Raw genomic sequence first — 18,739 nt, forward strand, 5'->3', positions numbered from 1 at the left:
TGAGTTTGGAACATGCTTTCTCAAGCGCTTAGCACCCACCAGGTAAGATTCAGGCATTAATATAGTTTGGCTAGACTTTAGAAGTACCTTCCAGGAGCCAAACACTTTATAAACCTGTCTGGTGTACCTAGATGTCAAGGAGGGATCTGGTGTCTCTTGGAAATCTGTTCCTTATTAGACTGAATAATCACTCTTCTGAATGACAGTAGAGGGAAATTCAATATAAATTATTTTGAAGATCTGAAAGGTTCTCTCCCAGCATGATAATTACTATGTTTCCATTTCTGTTAATGACATCTAAGAACTGGAAATACAAGCAGCGGCAGAGGATTAAGTAATTATGAAGTATTAGATACACTTGAAGAGCAGGGTCACAGAAAAAGACAGAAGGAGAAAAGAGAGTGAGCATGCTGTGGGCTGCTCATCAGCTTGAAAGCTATAAAATATCCCCCCTTATTCACAGCTTGCTAGCTGTAAAGGACAAAGGCTCACAGTACAGATCAGCTATTCTTCATTTTCCCCATTCTGGAGAGCTACTGCTTTTATGGGTAAGTAAAGCTCTTATTAGAGATCATATCTATCTATAGTTAACATGTGATTAATTTTCTCTCATATAGGAATTGCAAATATCTGTGATAGAAATAGAAAACTAATTTAGGATCATTTAAATATAGAAGTGTAGTTCTATGATAAATGCAGTACTATAGGTGACCTGAAATTCTTGTGTGTCCTATTTCAAACAATACTTAACATCACATGAAAATTAAGGTTTGTTTAAAGAACACTAGCAAATTATGAGAAAGACAATGACAAATGAACTGAAAGCATTGGAAAATTATGAGTTCTTATGAATTTAAGTATTTTGAAGGGAACTAAAATTCATTGCTCTCTATTGACAGTACAACATACATCAAAGCAAAGCTGCTCACATATGCCTCTGCATATTCATTCCACTTTGTCAAGTGCTACTGAAAAGACCAGAACTGCATTTAAGTGGTCCAGCCTTTGAATATGTTTCGCTATGACTCAACTCTTAGCCTAGGTAAAGTTAGAGTGTAAGCCCTTAGGTATGATTGTTCCATGTGAAAGGAATGACATTCATACTGGATTTAAAATACACCTTTGAGATTTTAACTTCCATTATTCTCCAGATCATTCAAAGGTACCAGGTAACTGGATCAAAGGGTTCAGCCTTCCACCTTCATTCACATGATGGTAACTTACTCCACAATTAGACCTCATGACATCAGTGGAACTAATCTTAGTATTACTCAAAATGTTTAAAGGGGAAATAATCTGTCTCTAAGTAGAGTATGACAACTGAGCAGCCATTTAGAGTAATTACCTTCCTAGTCAATTAAATAATTATTCAAGTGAAGTTAAACGTCTCAGTAGTTTTGGGACACTGATAAAAAAGCAGGTGAAAATTTAATTTAAAAGCACCTTAAACAGTTAGAGAGATGGACACAAAATATAGGTGGACTAAACCAGTATTACACAGGTATTGCTTCTGGCTAAACCAGCTATATTCATACAGAATTATTTCTGTAGGACTTCCTATTGCAATTCAGGTGGAGATAACTGAACTTGGTGGATTGTTTCTTCTCCTATTCCTACATCAGTTATGTGTACATGTCCTACTTTCCAAATGTTCCTTCTGTTCAGAAGGCTTATTCTTTTGAGGTATTTGCTGATCATGGCTCAAAGTTTTTATTCACACTTTTTGTTAGTGCTCTTTACAGCATGCATTTGGTCACACAGCACTGTTTCTGCTCCCCAAGTATGAAACTTTGGACAGGAGAATAATAAATGACAAACCAACCCATACACTTCTACGTACAGATTTGTCAAACTTTGCTTTTCAAAAGAAACATTCATTCATGTAAACCCATGTAATAATTCAGGCAATTTTTAGATGTAAGCTGTGTTACCTTCATTACAACTAAAAATATTAAAACCAACCTGGACAATATTACAAATTCCTTGTGTGCACGGTTCTCAACTTTCCCCACCATCTTGCCATTTGCTTCAAAACCATTATACACTTAATACATCAATACCATAGGGAAATCCCACAGCTGCTGCTTTTAATACCAGCTTTTTTTTTTCTTATAGATTTTTAAAGCATTGTGTCAGATGCACTTAAATAAATTGGAGTCAACAAAGCTTGTTGCTTTCCAGTACCTAATGGAAATTCAGCCACTTTTGTTCTGTAGAATTAGAATCTAGACTGCAAAGTCAATAAAGCTATCCTGACCTGCATGGGCCGAAGAAGGGGAGACAGGGTCCCAACTCCTCAAAGTCTCTCAGCACCATTTCAGCTAGATGTTCTTTGTGAAACAAAGCTCTTGTGCTTGAGGAAAGAGAGTTAGTGAAGTGCTACTGGGTATGGGCCTTCAACATCTGTGTTTCCATCTTTCCTTCTTTGTTTCTAAACACTTGTTTGCATCACAAGGTCACCAACAATCTGAAAAAAAGTCTTTTTGCTTTGTGACAACCCAAGTAACTTTTAATACATGCTCACCTAAAACCATTGTTCCTGTACTTTGGGATCCCCCCACCTTCATTAAAAAAAGCTAAATTAAGTAAATAAAATATAGTGCCACTTGGAAAGAGCTGAATTATCTTTTCACTATTCTAATATCAAAATCCAATTTTATGGGGAGCTTTTTTTCTAATGAAAAGCTGATTTAAAATAAAATCTATACAGAAAAAGTACTTCATTCAGGACTGAGTCCAGCAAAAGTATAGTGACAGTATATTCCTATTTATGACTGGTATATGGACTTTGCTAGGGTCCTTTGTAGACTGGAGTGTAAAATTACCGTCCTGTTTAGTCTAAAAATATTTGTGGATAAAAGCTGCTCAGCTTTACTGAAGACCTCTAGAAACTCCTTCAAAGACACCAGTGCCAGAAAAAAAAAAAGTAAATGGTTATCCATTTAAGAGAAATTAGCCCATGTTACAAACAAAAGAATATTTTACTTTTAAGATGCTAAGAAATACCACAAATAAGTATTTGGAATCAGCACTGTTCAACCTATTTGTTGAAACATTGAGCATTCCAAAACTATTTCATCAAAAGCATTTTATCATTCTTTAACTTATCTGTGCAAGAAAAGTAGAACAATAGGAAGAAATCTAGTTACAAAGTACTTAGACCAAAATGCACAAGTTCACCACAGCAAAAGAATCTTATGACTTGTTCACAGACACTTCCTTCCCCCCTTGATTAAATGTTTCCTTTTTTTTCCTTTCTCCAAATCCCCTCCCATACACTTTGATATATGTTTAGATATTAAAAAACTGACTTATATAATTTCTAATGATTGTAAGCATTTCTTCCAGGCAAATAAAAGTGAGAGAACCTGCAAAGACTTTTGAACCTGATAGTTCTAGGTACTCTCAAAAAAGCTTGTAGAGCATTATGTAAACACAAGGTTGTGCATGAAAACCTTATTGCGATATTCAGCCCAGGAAAAAATACCCAAGATAGAAGTTATTCATGTTATCTTGCATAGGCTGGAGCTATTGTAGACATGAACTCTATCTAAAATGCTTTACAATTGAATGTGTGCGAACTGCTTTAGTGAATTTATTTCATTAATACAACCAGGGTTTTCTCAAGATGTCAATCTGTATAAGCCTGCTCCCAGTACTGTTTGGTATAATCACCCTCTTACATTGGCAGCAGAGAACAACTACTGGGAGGTCCCAGAAGCAAGTCCTCTGCAGAGCTCAGGCTGCATTCCAGTTGTCCCTGTGTGCTCCCCCTTCAATGCCCAGGCAACGCCAACCCACTTGTGCAGCAGACCTCAAACCTATTTGTACAGCACAGGTAGCACTCGGTCAACATAATTAAGTTAAAACAAAAAATAAATTACCCAAAACAAATTTTCAAAAATGTTAGGACACCTGTGCCTGTCTACATACCTTTAAAATCTGATCCTTCTTGCTCTACTGGGAACGAGCACAAAAGTAACACTTCATAAGTATCAATGAAGTGATGTACCAATAAGCAGATTCTGCTGAGCAACTCAAGTTTTGGAGCAAAGCTCTAAAATATAGGTCATATATTACAGCAGCATGATACTTGCATTAAGCACTAGCAGATCTTGTAAGGCCGTAATTTTTAAAATGTGTGTGTGACCTCAGAATGATCCTTTTTTCAGTATGAGGTATCTTATACTGCATAAAAATAGACAAACACACACCCCCACTAACTAGGAAAAAATATCTCTAGCATGTCCATTATGCGATCAACTTTGAGGATATCTTCCAAGGATGATCTTCACATCCCTATGAAGTTATAAAATGGGTCAAATACATGTCAGGATTATAATACTGTAATACTGAGCACTACAAAAGCTTCAGACAGTGCCCACAGAAAAATTGCCAGAATTCACGCAAGTTCCCACTGCAGTCTGCTTTATTCTTGAAACCTCTAAGATTAATAAGGAGCCTCGCTAACTGCACCATAGATCATCAGTGGCTTTTTCCAGATCTTGGGTGGAGTCATACAAGCAATTAGTAAGGACAAGACAGGTGCCAGTAGAGGATGAGTTGCAGAGAAAAGCTGCGTCCTTTCAAGAATTACAGAAATACACTTTGGGGGGGGGGGGGCATTGTACCAGAGAAGTAGAAAAGAAAGGAATGTCCTTTCAAGTGTGACAACATAGCTTTGTACTATAGCCTCCTAAATCTACAAGATATACCTACCTCAAACAGCATCTGTCACACACAGGTGGAACAGACAAATGCTCAGGCCTATGAGTTCCCTTGCACAGACAACAAACATTAATTAAACCCCAGAACTTCACGAGTGTTAGTCTGGACTGTGGGACCTTTGTGCTGTGCCTACTTAGGTGGAGTCCAGGGACAAAAGGCCAATAATTGCATTTGCCTCATTACTTGTCATCTGTCCATGTAGCTCCCACACTACTGGGCTCCCTGGTGGGGCCTCCTTGCTCTGTCAGCCATGCCACACGGCTGGGTTTCCCAGTGCAGCCAGTCCTGTTCTCCACCTGTTGATGCTCTCTTTACTGCCGACACATTCTGGCTTCAGTTGTGCATCACCATGCTCCAGCAATACCTATACACCAACCAGAACGCCTACAACCAACCAGATGGCTTTACAACAAGTCCCTGTGAAGAACCAGATTACATACACTGCCATGGCCAGGGATGAGACTTCTCTGCTTCACTGCAGAGGCAGCAGACAGCTGGAAGTCAGGGATGGCACATCTTCCCAGCTCTCCAGCCCACCATTCGGTGGTCTACCTCCAACTCCTGTCAACAACTTTTCTTATGACAACACATGCTGGGGTCTGGACACCACCAGCTTTATTGTCACTGTCTATAGTCTCTAACATCCACCTACACTCCCAACAGACTGTCTAGCAGGGATAGTTGAGGACTGGGCTGATGCTTTGATATCAGCGCAAAGGCTTATTTTTTCACAGCTGTTCTTTTACTTGGCTGAAAAAACCCTTGTAGGAGTTGTCAGCCAAAGGAAATTAGTGTTTTCTCTGCTATGGAGTCTAATTGGTTTTTCCTCCACTGACAGCTCTTCAAGCTAAATTTAGGGAGCCAGGGAAATTAGACTGAATGCTACTTGGCTGAGACTACGGCCTACTTCCCATACACACATGACCAAATGGAAGGGTTCCTTTAATTCACCTTGTGCTGCAAAACTACAGAATGTGAGCAAATAGCAAGCCCATCATATAAAAGATAACTACTTAAGATGTATATTAACTGTGTGATCAAAGGTACCTTTAGAGACCAACATCACTCAACAAATGGGGAAACGAGATATCCAGTAAGCAAGCAAGACAGAGGGATTTCATTCATTTCCATAAATAAGTCAGTCAATTTATACCCAGCTGTCACAATTTGTCCAATTAGTTATCTGCTCACATTGTTGTAGTCAGCATGTAGCTTCGCCAGCTCTGATGATTTACCCCTGTGTTTCGCAATACTTGCTGAAATCAACACCTCCTAGAACTAAACAACTATGGAAAAAGCTGAACTTTGATTTAAACCAGCAAGTTTCCTGACCTCTTGCTTACAAAGAAAAACCTGAAAATATGACTCAAACACAAATTGTTCATGGAGGAAGAAAGTAATTTTTAGGTGCATTACTCATTGCTTTTGAGCATAGTACATCTGTTGCTATTCCTGCAAGTCTGACTTCTAAACCCAAAACCTGGTGTTCCCCTTACCTTCTGTGAGGAGTTAAAAGCACCTGGGAGCTCAGGCTCAGCATTAGCCTACGAAGCTGGCGTATGTCAAACAGACCTATTCCATAAGCACTGAGCGTCAGAGTTAAATTATCAGGCACGTAAAAAGGCACATACTTGTACACGAATTTACAACATTGATTCCTTTACACTAAAGTGAATTTTATTCCTATTCTCCATCCCTCAAAAAAGGAGTAAGTTTAGCAGAGTACAATTAAGCAGCTTTTCATGCTATGGGTCATCTCTTCAGCACATACGCTCTCCCTGACAGCACTCGCTGGCTTTCTTCTGACTTATCTCACTGACCTATTTTAGGTTATCCTAGGATAATCATATTTTTCCTCTTATCTGTTTTCAGTCAGGGTTCTGCAGCCATTTTTCTTATTGACTCCACAGGGCACAGCATCAGCCACAGGCCAGTAGGACCTGCTTTCTACCCCTAGCTTTCCACACACATACACACTCTTTCCTGTATTTCCTCCTTTGTGGAATTCAATTATCCACAAATAATTTGCCAAAAAAAAAAAAAAGTTGTTTTCCCCCTCCCAATCAATCTCCATTTCACAATCAATTGCAATTTTTCTCACTAGTGACAATGTATCAATTTGTGTTACCACAAGGAATATCAGTATCACCTTTTTCCAAGACCTCTTCTTCTGAGCCTGAACTTCTCTACTAGTTTTCTGCAAGTATCATCTTCTGATCATGTGAAGCATAGCTGAGTCTCTTACTGTTAACAACGAAAAAAGTCTTTGTTCATGCACTTACAGCTTTGTACTTCAGTCATTGCACTGTGGAACTCTAAGCTTCAGCCATGTAATTCCCACCCAAATAATGCAACATTTCTACGTCTCCCTTAACTGCTTACATTTTCAACTTCTTCACTCATGTTTTGCTCAAGTTAAAACTATGCACAGGTTCTCAAAGGATAAACGTTATCGATTAAAACACCTTCCTGTATCAGCACACTCTCTTCTTTTTAAATCAGCCATATAACAAAGTTGCCCTTCACCACTCGGGGCATTCATATAGTTAGTAGAACTCTTGCTCAGAAGCGAACCACCCTGTCCCCCCATCTGTTCTCTGATACCCACTCTGAATATGCCTGGAAAGAAGCCTGGCATCAAAGGCCAAAGAAGAACTATGCTTTCTGAAACAAACTGCAGGCCAAACAGCAGATGAACGGTAGGAAACCCTTCAGAAGTAAAGGCAGAGTAGTGGTGATCAACAGCTGAGAGATTAAGGAATAGTCCAAGGCCAGCTGATGGACATATTGTAGACATACGAACACCACAGTAAACTCCCTCTAACACTTTCTGCTCCCCACCCCCTTGCAGTGCTCTTCTGTCTAATGGTTGGTGTTCAGGCATTAAAAATTCAACACTCAGTATCCAGCCATGGCAACCAGATGCTGACCCATTTGTGTTCTGTATCTGCTTTCTTTTTCTACTTTACTGCTAGGTGGTTCCTAATATTCTTTACCTCATTTTTTGACAAAAATTAATGCCACACATGACACCACATCAAAGAATGAGTATTTGTGGCTGTCCTGGCTGATCTATGACAATTAAGATAATTTTAGACATGGATTAGAGAAAGTTTTCTTAAATGCCTGCAATTAATAGAGAACATTAATGTAAGTACTAACCAGTCAGACTTAAATTCCTGTTTTCATCATCCTTTCAACCTGTAGCTCAGGCTAAACAGTAAAAGTCTCCTTAAAAACCCGCTGCATTCTCATGTTCTTTGAATAGTAAAATGTTCAAAGGTGCATCCCACAGGATCATAGGCACTGAACAATGCTCTAAAGAGTTCAGAATGGGTCAGTGGAATCCAGAAAGGCTGCAAAAGCAATGGGCAAAGGCTAGTTTTTGTGGACAACACAGTGGGCTTTCCTCTACTTTCCAGTTCTTGGTAACAGGTGTTTTTAAAGCATGCTTAGAAACTGTACATATTTGGCCATTAACATTGAGAATATTTACCAATAGTCTAGACCAGGAGAAAAGAATATTGAGGAAAGTATGGTCCTTTTTGGATTCTGAAAGTGGGCAGAAAGAGAGATTTCAATTCCCAGGTAATGACATGGCTCCAGCCTTCTAGGACAACCTATACTAGCCATCCATTCCTACTCCTTTCCTCCTTGAAGAGGGTTACTGAAGGATGCAGGGGCAAGAAGAATACAAAGGCTATATATGCCCACATGATCATAAACTACAGGACTGCCCAGGCTGAATTAATTCAGAGTAGTGTTGGGTACCATTCCAGACAACATCTTAGCTTTCAACCCCATCCTGCCATAGACATTGGATCAAGCCTTAAGCTCAGTTCAGCTTAATAAAACCAAGAACATTCCAGTGAACATCCACCAAGACAACTGCAAATTAAAATGCTGTCTCAAGGTTTCAAAAATGTTTCAAAATATTTCTTCCCCCTTTTCTAATTTTAATAAAGCAAATGTGTCCAGAAAGCAGAATTCATTTTTTGTCCACAGACATTTTCTGTCAAGTAACTTCCATGCAGAAAAAGTTAAAAAAAAACAGTCAAAGGAACCCTTAAAATTTACTTTTACTGTGAATTCTTTATGGCTACAGAATAGACGTGAGTAATCTAAAACACTTTATAGAGAAACAAGAGAAAAAAAAAAAAGTCAGGTGAGGAGCTGTTCATAATTATATCCTGTCATCCTTAGAATATTGGTTTTAAATTCTCTCCCCAGCTCCTTTTTAATCTAATGATTTTTCTCCTACATCTCATCACCCTCGAGTGCAGTGACAAAGACACAAAACATATCTTTTAACATGGCCGTAAGTGGCTTTTCATGGAGACATAGATAACAGCTTATCTGATTTATATGACAATTTTCTTGCCATGGGTTTGAAAGTCTGAAGAGATGGAGGATCTGTTCCTCCAATACTTTACTTCATGCACCAAGATAAGATAGTTCTATTGGAAAGAATATAAGTCAGCCCAGTCCCAAAACAGCTGCATGCCTTTCTAGAGATGGAATATAATAACTCACCACTGGAGAAATTAAAAAACCTTTCCTCAAATTGAATTGCACCTTTCTCCTCCTTTCCCTGTAGGGCCACTGAAGTAACCAAGGGAAGCAAAAGCTACTTTTTTTGACAGCAAAACTGCTATAATCATATAGCTGTACCATTCACCGTCAGCAGGAATGTATTTGACCTTATAGGATTTATTGGCTCCTAACACACATACACTCACCAGCCCTTCTAGATTTCTCCATCTCCAATTAAATATAATATCACATTCCTAGACAAGAAGACCTGGAGCCTTACCTTCTACTACTATTACTAATTCTTCTACTCAGCATGCAGGCATATTTGTTCCCATACGTTTATACGGGAGATGCCATGGACCAGGAATTATTTTTGTTATTTTAGGGAAGAGCATTAAAAAATACTGTGATCAAATGGAGGCTTACAGCTACATGATTTTGCAGGCAGCCACATGAATAAGAATGCAGGTCAACTTTTCATTTTTTTTATTATTAAATTGCTAGACAGACCCAACAGCTATTTTCCAGTATTATGACTTGAAATTTTAGTTTTTTCAGGACTCTTCTTATGTCTTCCAGCTACTCTTGACCTATAGAACTCTAGCAGTTTATCAACATGAACTCTTATCCCAGCTGTTACACAGGATGCATTTAATAGAGACTTGTGTTCCCCGCCCTGGTGATGATTTCAACAAGAGAAAACAAGAATGCATTATTTTCTCTCTCAACCCAAAATTACTTTGTGGAATTCATCACCAGTCTATGTTCTGGAAGCTAAATTACAAACAAGTTCAAAATAAATAGTTTCATGAATTTAAGTGCAATTAAACAAGATGAAACTTCCGGCAAAGAAAATCCCTAAGGAGTTGATTACTAAAAGTTGAGAAAGTAGAAAAGTTGGGAAAGGATACGTACTGTCTTCTTTTACTGTTCTTTAATGATCTATTACAAGAGATATTACACTGAGCTAAATGGACCTCTATTGCAAACAATTACCACATCTTTATGTTCTGGAAAAACACATTAACTTGTTTTCCAGCTTTGAATAATAATAATAATAATCAACATCATCAAAGTTCATGGAAGTATACTAAAGGTAAGTGGCAGAAGAATAAGTTTAGTAAGTGAAATTACTGAAGGAAGAGGAAGCAGCAGACACACAAGGCTACACATTCGACTGGAATGAGTTGTTTCAAGCCCTCAAACAAATTTGATCATACTGACTTCACACTGCTCACGATCCACACAGTAATAAATAATACCAAATGTAGCATTTGGTATTGCAAGATAGGATCTATATTTCCTCTAGAAAAAATAGAATATAGTTCCTACACATGTGAAAGGCTATAAAATGAGGAAAAAAAATCAGATAAGGCATTGCCATTTTAGGGAGGGGGCATATCAGTCACTGAAAAATAGAGAGATGTGTGGGATTCCTTCTTTCTCACTCCCCAAGGACTTTATAGGTCAAAACTTGTGCTGGGAATTGACACAGCAATGGTCCAAGGGATCCAAAGAGCTCAGACCTCATGGCTCTTTCCCCACTGCAGAAGACAGATTAAATCTCCATGGTGCAGCCTGTTTTCTGCATTATTGTTTCTGCTCTCATCAGGATGATTAAAACAACTCCCACAGCAACAGTCTGGTTCCTATGCCTCTACTCGGTACCTTATGCACAGATTTATGCGTGAATTAATAATCTAGCCCTTCAGCTCAGGAAAAAAGCCTTTTGTACTTCAATCTCCAGAGATTTCTAAATTCAGACCCTGCAGGTAATCAGTGAGAAAGTAAAATTAGAGCTTTCCAGACCAGAGCTCCCAAGTCCATTTCCCCTACTTCTACAGTGAATTACTAAAGCTGATCAACAATATTCTGATAAAAATGCTGATTCAAGAGAACGAAAAATATTCCTTGAGAACGTGTTTATTCTGCTAAAACCCTCCTTAGAAGCCAGGCAGGCAGGCACTCCTTGCTGCCCAACCAGCTGGCTAGCCTGGCTGGCTTCTTTCCAGCTTGCCTACCAGCCAGCTGGGCAGCAGGCCAGTGAGCCAGGCAACCCCCAGCTGGGGAAGAACCACATTTGCAAAAAAACTGAAACAAATTGTTCTGTTTTGCCTGAAGTTCTACCACATCTTGGTTCTGTTCCAGCATGGGATACAACAAAATGTCAATAACCCAGAATTTTCCATAGAACAGAAATACCCTTTTCTGGCCAATTTTAGTCACAATCTGTATGTGTGCTGTTATTATTGCCTCTCCACAAAAATAACTGTGTCTTACAATGTCTGCTTCAATTCCACTTCAAAAGCATAGACTTAAAGACAATGAGTAGTGAGGAATCAGTCCCATGTTGATTAATCAAGTTTTTATAAAATAAGTACAACACAATAAAATTCTGAGTATTTGAGGAAAAGGTTCAGTATTTTAAGACTGTTACAGTTAAATACTGCCTTCTGCAAGACTTCTATAAAAATAGCTCTTTAGTCAGCTACTTGGTTGATTCTGGTGCTTATAGTACTAATTCCACAACACTACAGACTGTAACCAGAGGGATATTTTGCAAGGACTTTGTCTTCATGCATATGGTGTTATTCTACTGATCTATTCCCTGGAGAAATAACAAAGCACCTGGATTTCTAATTACCACTGTACCAACCTAATGAGTGACCAGTAATGTAGACTGTTCCCTGCTATTTGTAAAACAACCTCCTCCAACTTAAAAGATATGGTCACCTTTTCATCTTTCTATATAACCTAACCATATTAGAAATGTAGTTGCAAATATCACTATTGCTCTAATTAGAGGACAGAGTACTAGAAGTGAAATGCAATACCTCATGCCAACACATTTTGGGTCTTGATAAGGATGAAGCCAGAGTTCAATAGATAATTCATTCTCACAGGCTCCTAATTTATTTCATGTTGCTCTATCAGCAGTTGTAACCTTCTGCCCACTCCCACTAGATCTAGTTTAAGATCAAAGCTGATTCAACTGTCAGGTTGCTCAGATGATTTTATTTTTTCCCCTACAAAAATTGCATTCTACCTGTACTTCTTTCATACAAAATCATTTATTCAGCAAATTGTGGCAGAAATGGACAGAAATGGAAACCAGTGACTAATGTTAATTTTTTAAAGCAGGTCAAAGGAATTCATTCTTGTTGTACATCTATCTATTCCAGGAGTTTTCAGCCTGTTTTTGTTAATAAAAAAGGTAACAAATCCAAAGTAATCTATTTTTTAAAAAAAACAATGATCTATCAATTTTATGCTTGTGCCCCCTTAGCACATGATTTTGAAGAGGCCACAAAAAGACAAGCACGTAGTCACTTTAAACTACAAAGCCTTTCCAAGAGACATCAATACATACAGCCTCAGTTTCTCACTCAGAATAAAAAATATTGAGGTTCCCCCATCTATATTTTTAACTTGATGGATCCAGCCATTTTTCTAAAGGTGGCATCTTGTTTAAAGCACAAAACCAAAATTGTTGTTGGTCTTACATAACAGCTTTTAATTTTTAAAGCCAAAGAATTTTTCTTCTCAAAGGACTATAACAGCCTTTAATTATGTTCTACTTCCCCTCCCTTTAATTCATCCTCTCTTCAAAACAGCCTAAGACACTTCTGGTTCCTCTAAAGTAAATTCCTTATGCACTAAATTCATGCATTCTAATTTAAAAAAAAAAAATCTCACAATAACTAATAGACACATTAAGGAAAGAGAAAATAGCAAATCCATCAAACAACAGAAATAAATGATGAATTATTAATCCTCAGCTGAAGAATTTCTAGGCCAAGACTCATGACTCATCTTTTTCAGTGAAATAGTTTTTCAGTGAAATAGTTTTTCAGTGAAGTAGAAATGCTATTTTACTACAATTTTGGTAACACCTTAAGTTATATTCTGCTATAAGTTAAATACTTCAGCCATCAGTTTTCTGATGGCATTATTTCTTACATTCATTTCAACCACTTTAGATCTTTTTGTTTTCAGGAAGTAGATGAAGAAACCTTCAGATTGAAAGAGTAGATGATTTAGAACAAATCAATAAAATAAATGGTAACCAATTGTCAGGACTGGATGTTATTCCCCAGAGTTTATAAGGAATTAAAAAAATGAATCATCAAATCATTATCTGTGACATGCAGAATGACATTTAAATCAACTACAGGATTAATAGGGTGGAAAGCAGTAAGAATGGCATGAGTTTACAAAAACAGTTGCAAGGAATGCAGGGAATTAAAGTACAGCAGTCTGATCTCTGCATAGGTAAATTGTAAGATTATAGTAAAGCACAGAATTACTAAACACAGATACAATAAAAAAGGAGAGAGTCTATATGACTTCTGTGGAGGCAAGTAATGCTCAATCTCTCTCTCTTTAAATATATTTTTAAGGAGCAAGAAGGTGAATAAAGGAGATACTGTTAATGCATTTCGATTTCTACAAACCTTTCAATAAGGTTTATCATCTAAGCTATTTTGGGATATGAGAGAAGGTTATCTGATAAAGTCTGAAGGGCAGAATAAAGACTGCTTTCACAATAGAGAGCCATAATTATTAGAGGTTACCTTTGCTGGAACCTGTGTCATTCAATATATTTATAAACGATCTAGAAATGGCAGAATGGTAAAGAGTTTTGGGATTATCTGGAGTACTCAAAATTAAAACCAACTGTAGAGAGTTGCAGAAAAATCTTACCACCCTGTACGACTTGGGATAAAGAGGTACATCAAGTTCAGTGTCTGTAAATGTAGAGCAACATACATGGGGAAAAGATGACCTAATTATGAATAATGGTGGGGTTTACATTAATTCCCTCTGCCCAGAAGAGATCGAGTCATTTTGAGTAACTGCACAAAACACATTAAATAGACAAACAATTAGAAGAGTAGAATACAAAACATTACAATCTCTGTCTTAATCCCAGTCCACCTGTATCTTGAAAACACTTTCAAATTCTAGTTCCTCACCTAAAAAAAAGAATAAAAGTGAACAGGAAAAAGATTGAGGCAAGTTACCAAAGCTTCTGTAGAGAAAATATTAAATGAATTGGCAGAAGAATTACAAAGGAGGGATATAATAAAAATCCATCTAATCATGACAAGCATGGGAAGAGCAACTAGTGAAGGATCATTCCTTTCTCTTACTACAGAAACTCAAGGGCCATTAGCTTTGAGTTTTTTGGTAAATATTTTAAAACAAAGGGAAGTATCTTCCTCTTACAACAGTGAAACTGTGGAACTTAATGTCACAGTGTGCTGTGGAGATAAAAGGTATGAATTATCTTAAATAGGTAATTAAAAAAATTTATAGAATGAGAGTCCATCAAAATGTATTAAATACATTGACGTAAATACAAGGTATGTTTCTAAAGGCCAAGGTTGCCAGAAACTAAGGGAGAAGTATGTTACCATATCTTTTCATTCTGCACTCTTTCAGTGCCTGCTACTGGCCACCATCAGAGTAGATACACAGCTAGCTGAACTGCAAGTACTATCTTTATGATAAAGAGGTATTTAGAAATAACAGGCTTGATTTGGGTTCTCTAATTATTCCTCTCTCCTCCTCACCTCAAACTCTGCCACAGTTATTATACATTTATTTCTTTTTCCACATAGAATTTATCTCTGCATGTTTATGCCTGCGCAAGAGCTATGTGCTGTCTGGGAAGTGGATCAAGCCTTTGCCCTCGTGCTCTTGGATTGAGTTATTTAATGAGCATATTTAGATCTGGACCCTTCAGGAGATGATCTCATGGTCAGCCATTGTCACTGAAAAGAAATACCAGCAAGAACTCAAAATATTTTCCATACTGGCTCACCACAGTTTTCTATCCCATTCTGTTTAGAAACTCTGAATCAGCACCTGGAGTACCTTTGGCTCTGTGGAGATGACACAGAAGCTGAAGATCAGATTCTTGAAAGTCTGAATGGGATTCTCCTGGCTCTTACTGAAGATAGCTAAGTATCACTCCAGATCGCTATTTAACCATTTGCACAATCCAAAAGCATTCATTGGAGGTTTTTGTCTATTGTGATAATCCATATTACAGGAAGTGATTGCTGCTGGAACTATAGCTGTCCTGAGCCTGTTTTGTTGTTTTCCTTTCTCTTTATATACTTGCAAATCTACCTGTGACCAGATAAAGTTACTGGTCACTGAATCACCTGAAGCTGCAGAGAAATTCCAAATTTAATATTCTATTTACTACAAACTCCTAAGATTAAATTGGGGTGACCCTATCAGGTCACAAATTTAAAAAAGTAATTCCCAGCCTCATAAGAAAGTCTTTAAGGTCTCTGCATGTGGTCCTGAAATGACATAAACCTGCTTTTATTTGAATCGCCTGGGAGATGGTGATTTACTACCTTAAGGACAATTACCCATATTTTTGATGAAAAAAAAGGCTAAGGGAATTTACTGTTCTAATTGCTAGTCTAATAAAAGATGTTGTGCCTACCTACAAAATTAATTGCTAGGCCATACCTCAGGAATAGAATCTTAATCCCTGACTTCCCATGCCTTACGCAAGCATCCTTTTATAGTCAGAGAAGATGAATCTGCTTCCCCCTTCGCTTTGCCACCTGTGCTTCAATTCAGCATGAAGCAGAATAATCAGCTGCAACTATACTTACTGCAATTCAAGCAGATGACTGTTCCCATGTATTTAGACTGAGATAGCCTTTTAAGTACCTTGTTAAATCAGAACCTTGGATCCCACAGATATCCACTCAGAACTCTATGAAACAAAGCAACATGTAAATAAAACAATTGCAGACCTACTGCAGGTATTGTTAACACTCTTATCATTACAGAGCAGAGATCCTTCAGCCTACTCAGGGAGAGTGGGATCTTCCTAACTTTGGCAAAAATCCTGAAGGGCAATCCACGATGTGCAGTGAAAGCAGCCCAGGTGCTTTCAGAGATAGCTAAGAATGGTATGTTGTACAGAAGTGTTACTACAAGGCGTATTACAGCACATTAGCTGTATATTTCCACTCTTGAGTTTTGCTTCATGGCTACCAGCTATTGGTCTTGCAATTGCAATTGTTTTATTTCAACATGGCAAAAAAGCATAAGTCCCTCTCCTTTACCTACACAGAGGAAATGAAGAAACCATGTATTGAAGCAGATTTGGTTCTAACTTTGATACCTTTGCTGGAGAGCACAGACCAAGAAATGTTGCTTCATGCTGGGAGGGCTATTGGCCGTATCTGTTATGATAATCGTAAGTATCAACTTGAGAGAATCCTATTTTCCCTAGCTGTAAGGCATTATTTTGTAAGGCATTGTAACCTGTAACTAATAATAATTTTATGAGACCTGCGCACACAATGCACTTCAGCCTCCAGTTAGAGATACAATTCACACAGGTCACAGACACCAGGCTGAAAGCATCCCAAACACCTCCTAAACTCTGGGTTTCCTCCTTATTTTTGACTTCAAGGTGACACACCTTTGTCAGAACTGCTCTGCAAATACAAAAGTAGCAGAGCCTTGTACGTGTATCAATCAATTTTGCAGAACTGCCTTGGGCCCAAATCCTGAATGGCTTTGTCTTCTTCCAAAGTAATAACAGCATCTATAAAGCAAAGCACATGTTTAAAAAGTATGTCAGAAAAAACATACTCTAAAAAAATTAAAAATACCGAGATATTTATCTGTGCAAGGAATGGTCTTCTCTGAGGACCATTGCTTGCATACAGGAGATCTTTGTGCTCCAGATTTTTCCATAAAGTTAGTACACTAGCTTGCCTGCTGGTCTCACAAATTAAAACTCTTTTCATTTACTTGCTCCAACAGTTTAAGATTTTTCTTTTACCTTTAATTCCCAGACTGACCAAAAATATTTAATGCATACTGAAGGCAATATGGAACTTTACACCCAGCATCTTCTATCCATTTCCCTCTGCCTTCAACCCACCTTCTCTTGTTTTTCTAGTGTGGACCTGCGTAGCTTTATCTAGAAAGTTATATGTTTGCCACCCTGCATTATTCCTATGAAATACAAGCATGATAGGTACCTGGTATAGGTTCTACTAGCCCCCTGCAAATTATATCTATTTGCCAAGGAATGCCACATAATAGTTTAAAAAACACTTCTCCATATGATTACATGCAGGGCTCATGCAACTACTGTACAGCATTACTACAGCATATGGCCATACTGCAAATCTGCTTCACTTCTGTCAGAACACGGGCCCAGCATAGATTTGACAAGATGACTGTGACTATAAGATACATGCTTTAATAATTCCTATTACTAACACAGCAATAAATACATCACAGAAAAATTAACGTCAGTGATTTCCCGATTGAATTACAATTGTATATGCTACAATAGCACCCACTTTCTGGTGTCTGTCATATATGTTGTCATCTAAGTTGCAGCCTAGCCCTCAGCAAGACACCACTGCAAAAGCAGTGTCGTTGTACTGTTAAGCAATCATCACTGTCCAACTTAGTATTTCATAGTTCTTGCAATTGCCCTTATATATTTTTACAGTGGCTTAATTCCTCAAGTCAAAGTAGAACTAGGAGGTACAGCAAAACTCTGTCCTGAAACCTGCATTTCTCACACACACACATTAGCCTGAAGCCACAGCACAAAAGCTGTACAAATTCTAACAGTGTGAGAAAAGACCAGACTATCTTGCTGCAAAACATCTCAGTTGGACATTTTTTACTGACTTAATTAGTCCCTATTTAATCACCTTTAACTTTTATGCTTACTATTAACCAGGGGATCTTCAGGAAGAGCTGGTGAAGGTAGGAATAATCACATCACTAGTCCGAATATTAACCAATTATGCAGAGAGTGAACCACTTGTCCATGTTGATTTATTAGCCTTATGCAATCTTGCAGACCTTGGTAAGTAAATGTTTTTGTATCTTAGCAAAATATCATCTTCACACTGTCACTGCCTTTCCATATATATGTCCACAGGTTTGGCGGGGTGGGGAGGGTTGTTTGGGGTTTTTTTTCTGGGGATTTGGTTTTGTTGGTTATGGGAGGGTGCTGGTTTGGGGGTGAGGCAGGCGGTTGTTTGGTTTGGGTTTGGTTTTTTAAACACTACTGATACCTAATCAGGGACTGGACACAGTATCTGTGTTGGAGAAGTAACTACTCTTTCCTGGAGTATCAGCAATTACTGGTACTATATTAAAACAATTAAGATTCAATAGACAGCTTTTGACCCAGAAAAAAGTATAGAGGGCATAACTTCATGTGGTAAATTGACAGTTTCAACTACTTCAGATGCAGTACATTAAGTACTCATTTATTTAAAATTTATTTCTATTTAATAATTAAGTTTATATACCTTAATGAAACAGCTTCCCTTTTCATTTACACAATTTTCAAACCAAAGGCATCTCTACTGATTTAAATTACATCTGCCCTACTTTACACAAGTTTTAAGTAGTGACAGAAGAAAAAGACCAAGTAGAAAATTAGTAACACACTTTGTAT

General features: G+C 37.8%; 1 protein-coding gene across 1 annotated transcript in view; it reads left to right on the forward strand.

Annotated features, from left to right (window-relative positions):
• The first annotated feature begins 392 nt into the window (after nt 1-392).
• Nucleotides 393-18,739, forward strand: part of LOC128147579 (rap1 GTPase-GDP dissociation stimulator 1-like) — a 36,575-nt gene continuing 18,228 nt past the window's right edge. Inside the window, 6 exon segments of the mRNA XM_052800312.1 lie at nt 393-491; nt 494-548; nt 15,116-15,226; nt 16,083-16,205; nt 16,370-16,495; nt 18,011-18,139. Coding sequence (XP_052656272.1) covers nt 408-491; nt 494-548; nt 15,116-15,226; nt 16,083-16,205; nt 16,370-16,495; nt 18,011-18,139 — 628 coding nt within the window. The 5' untranslated portion in view covers nt 393-407.

The sequence above is a fragment of the Harpia harpyja genome, chromosome 10, assembly GCF_026419915.1.
Source record: "Harpia harpyja isolate bHarHar1 chromosome 10, bHarHar1 primary haplotype, whole genome shotgun sequence".
Classification (NCBI taxonomy): Eukaryota; Metazoa; Chordata; class Aves; order Accipitriformes; family Accipitridae; genus Harpia; species Harpia harpyja.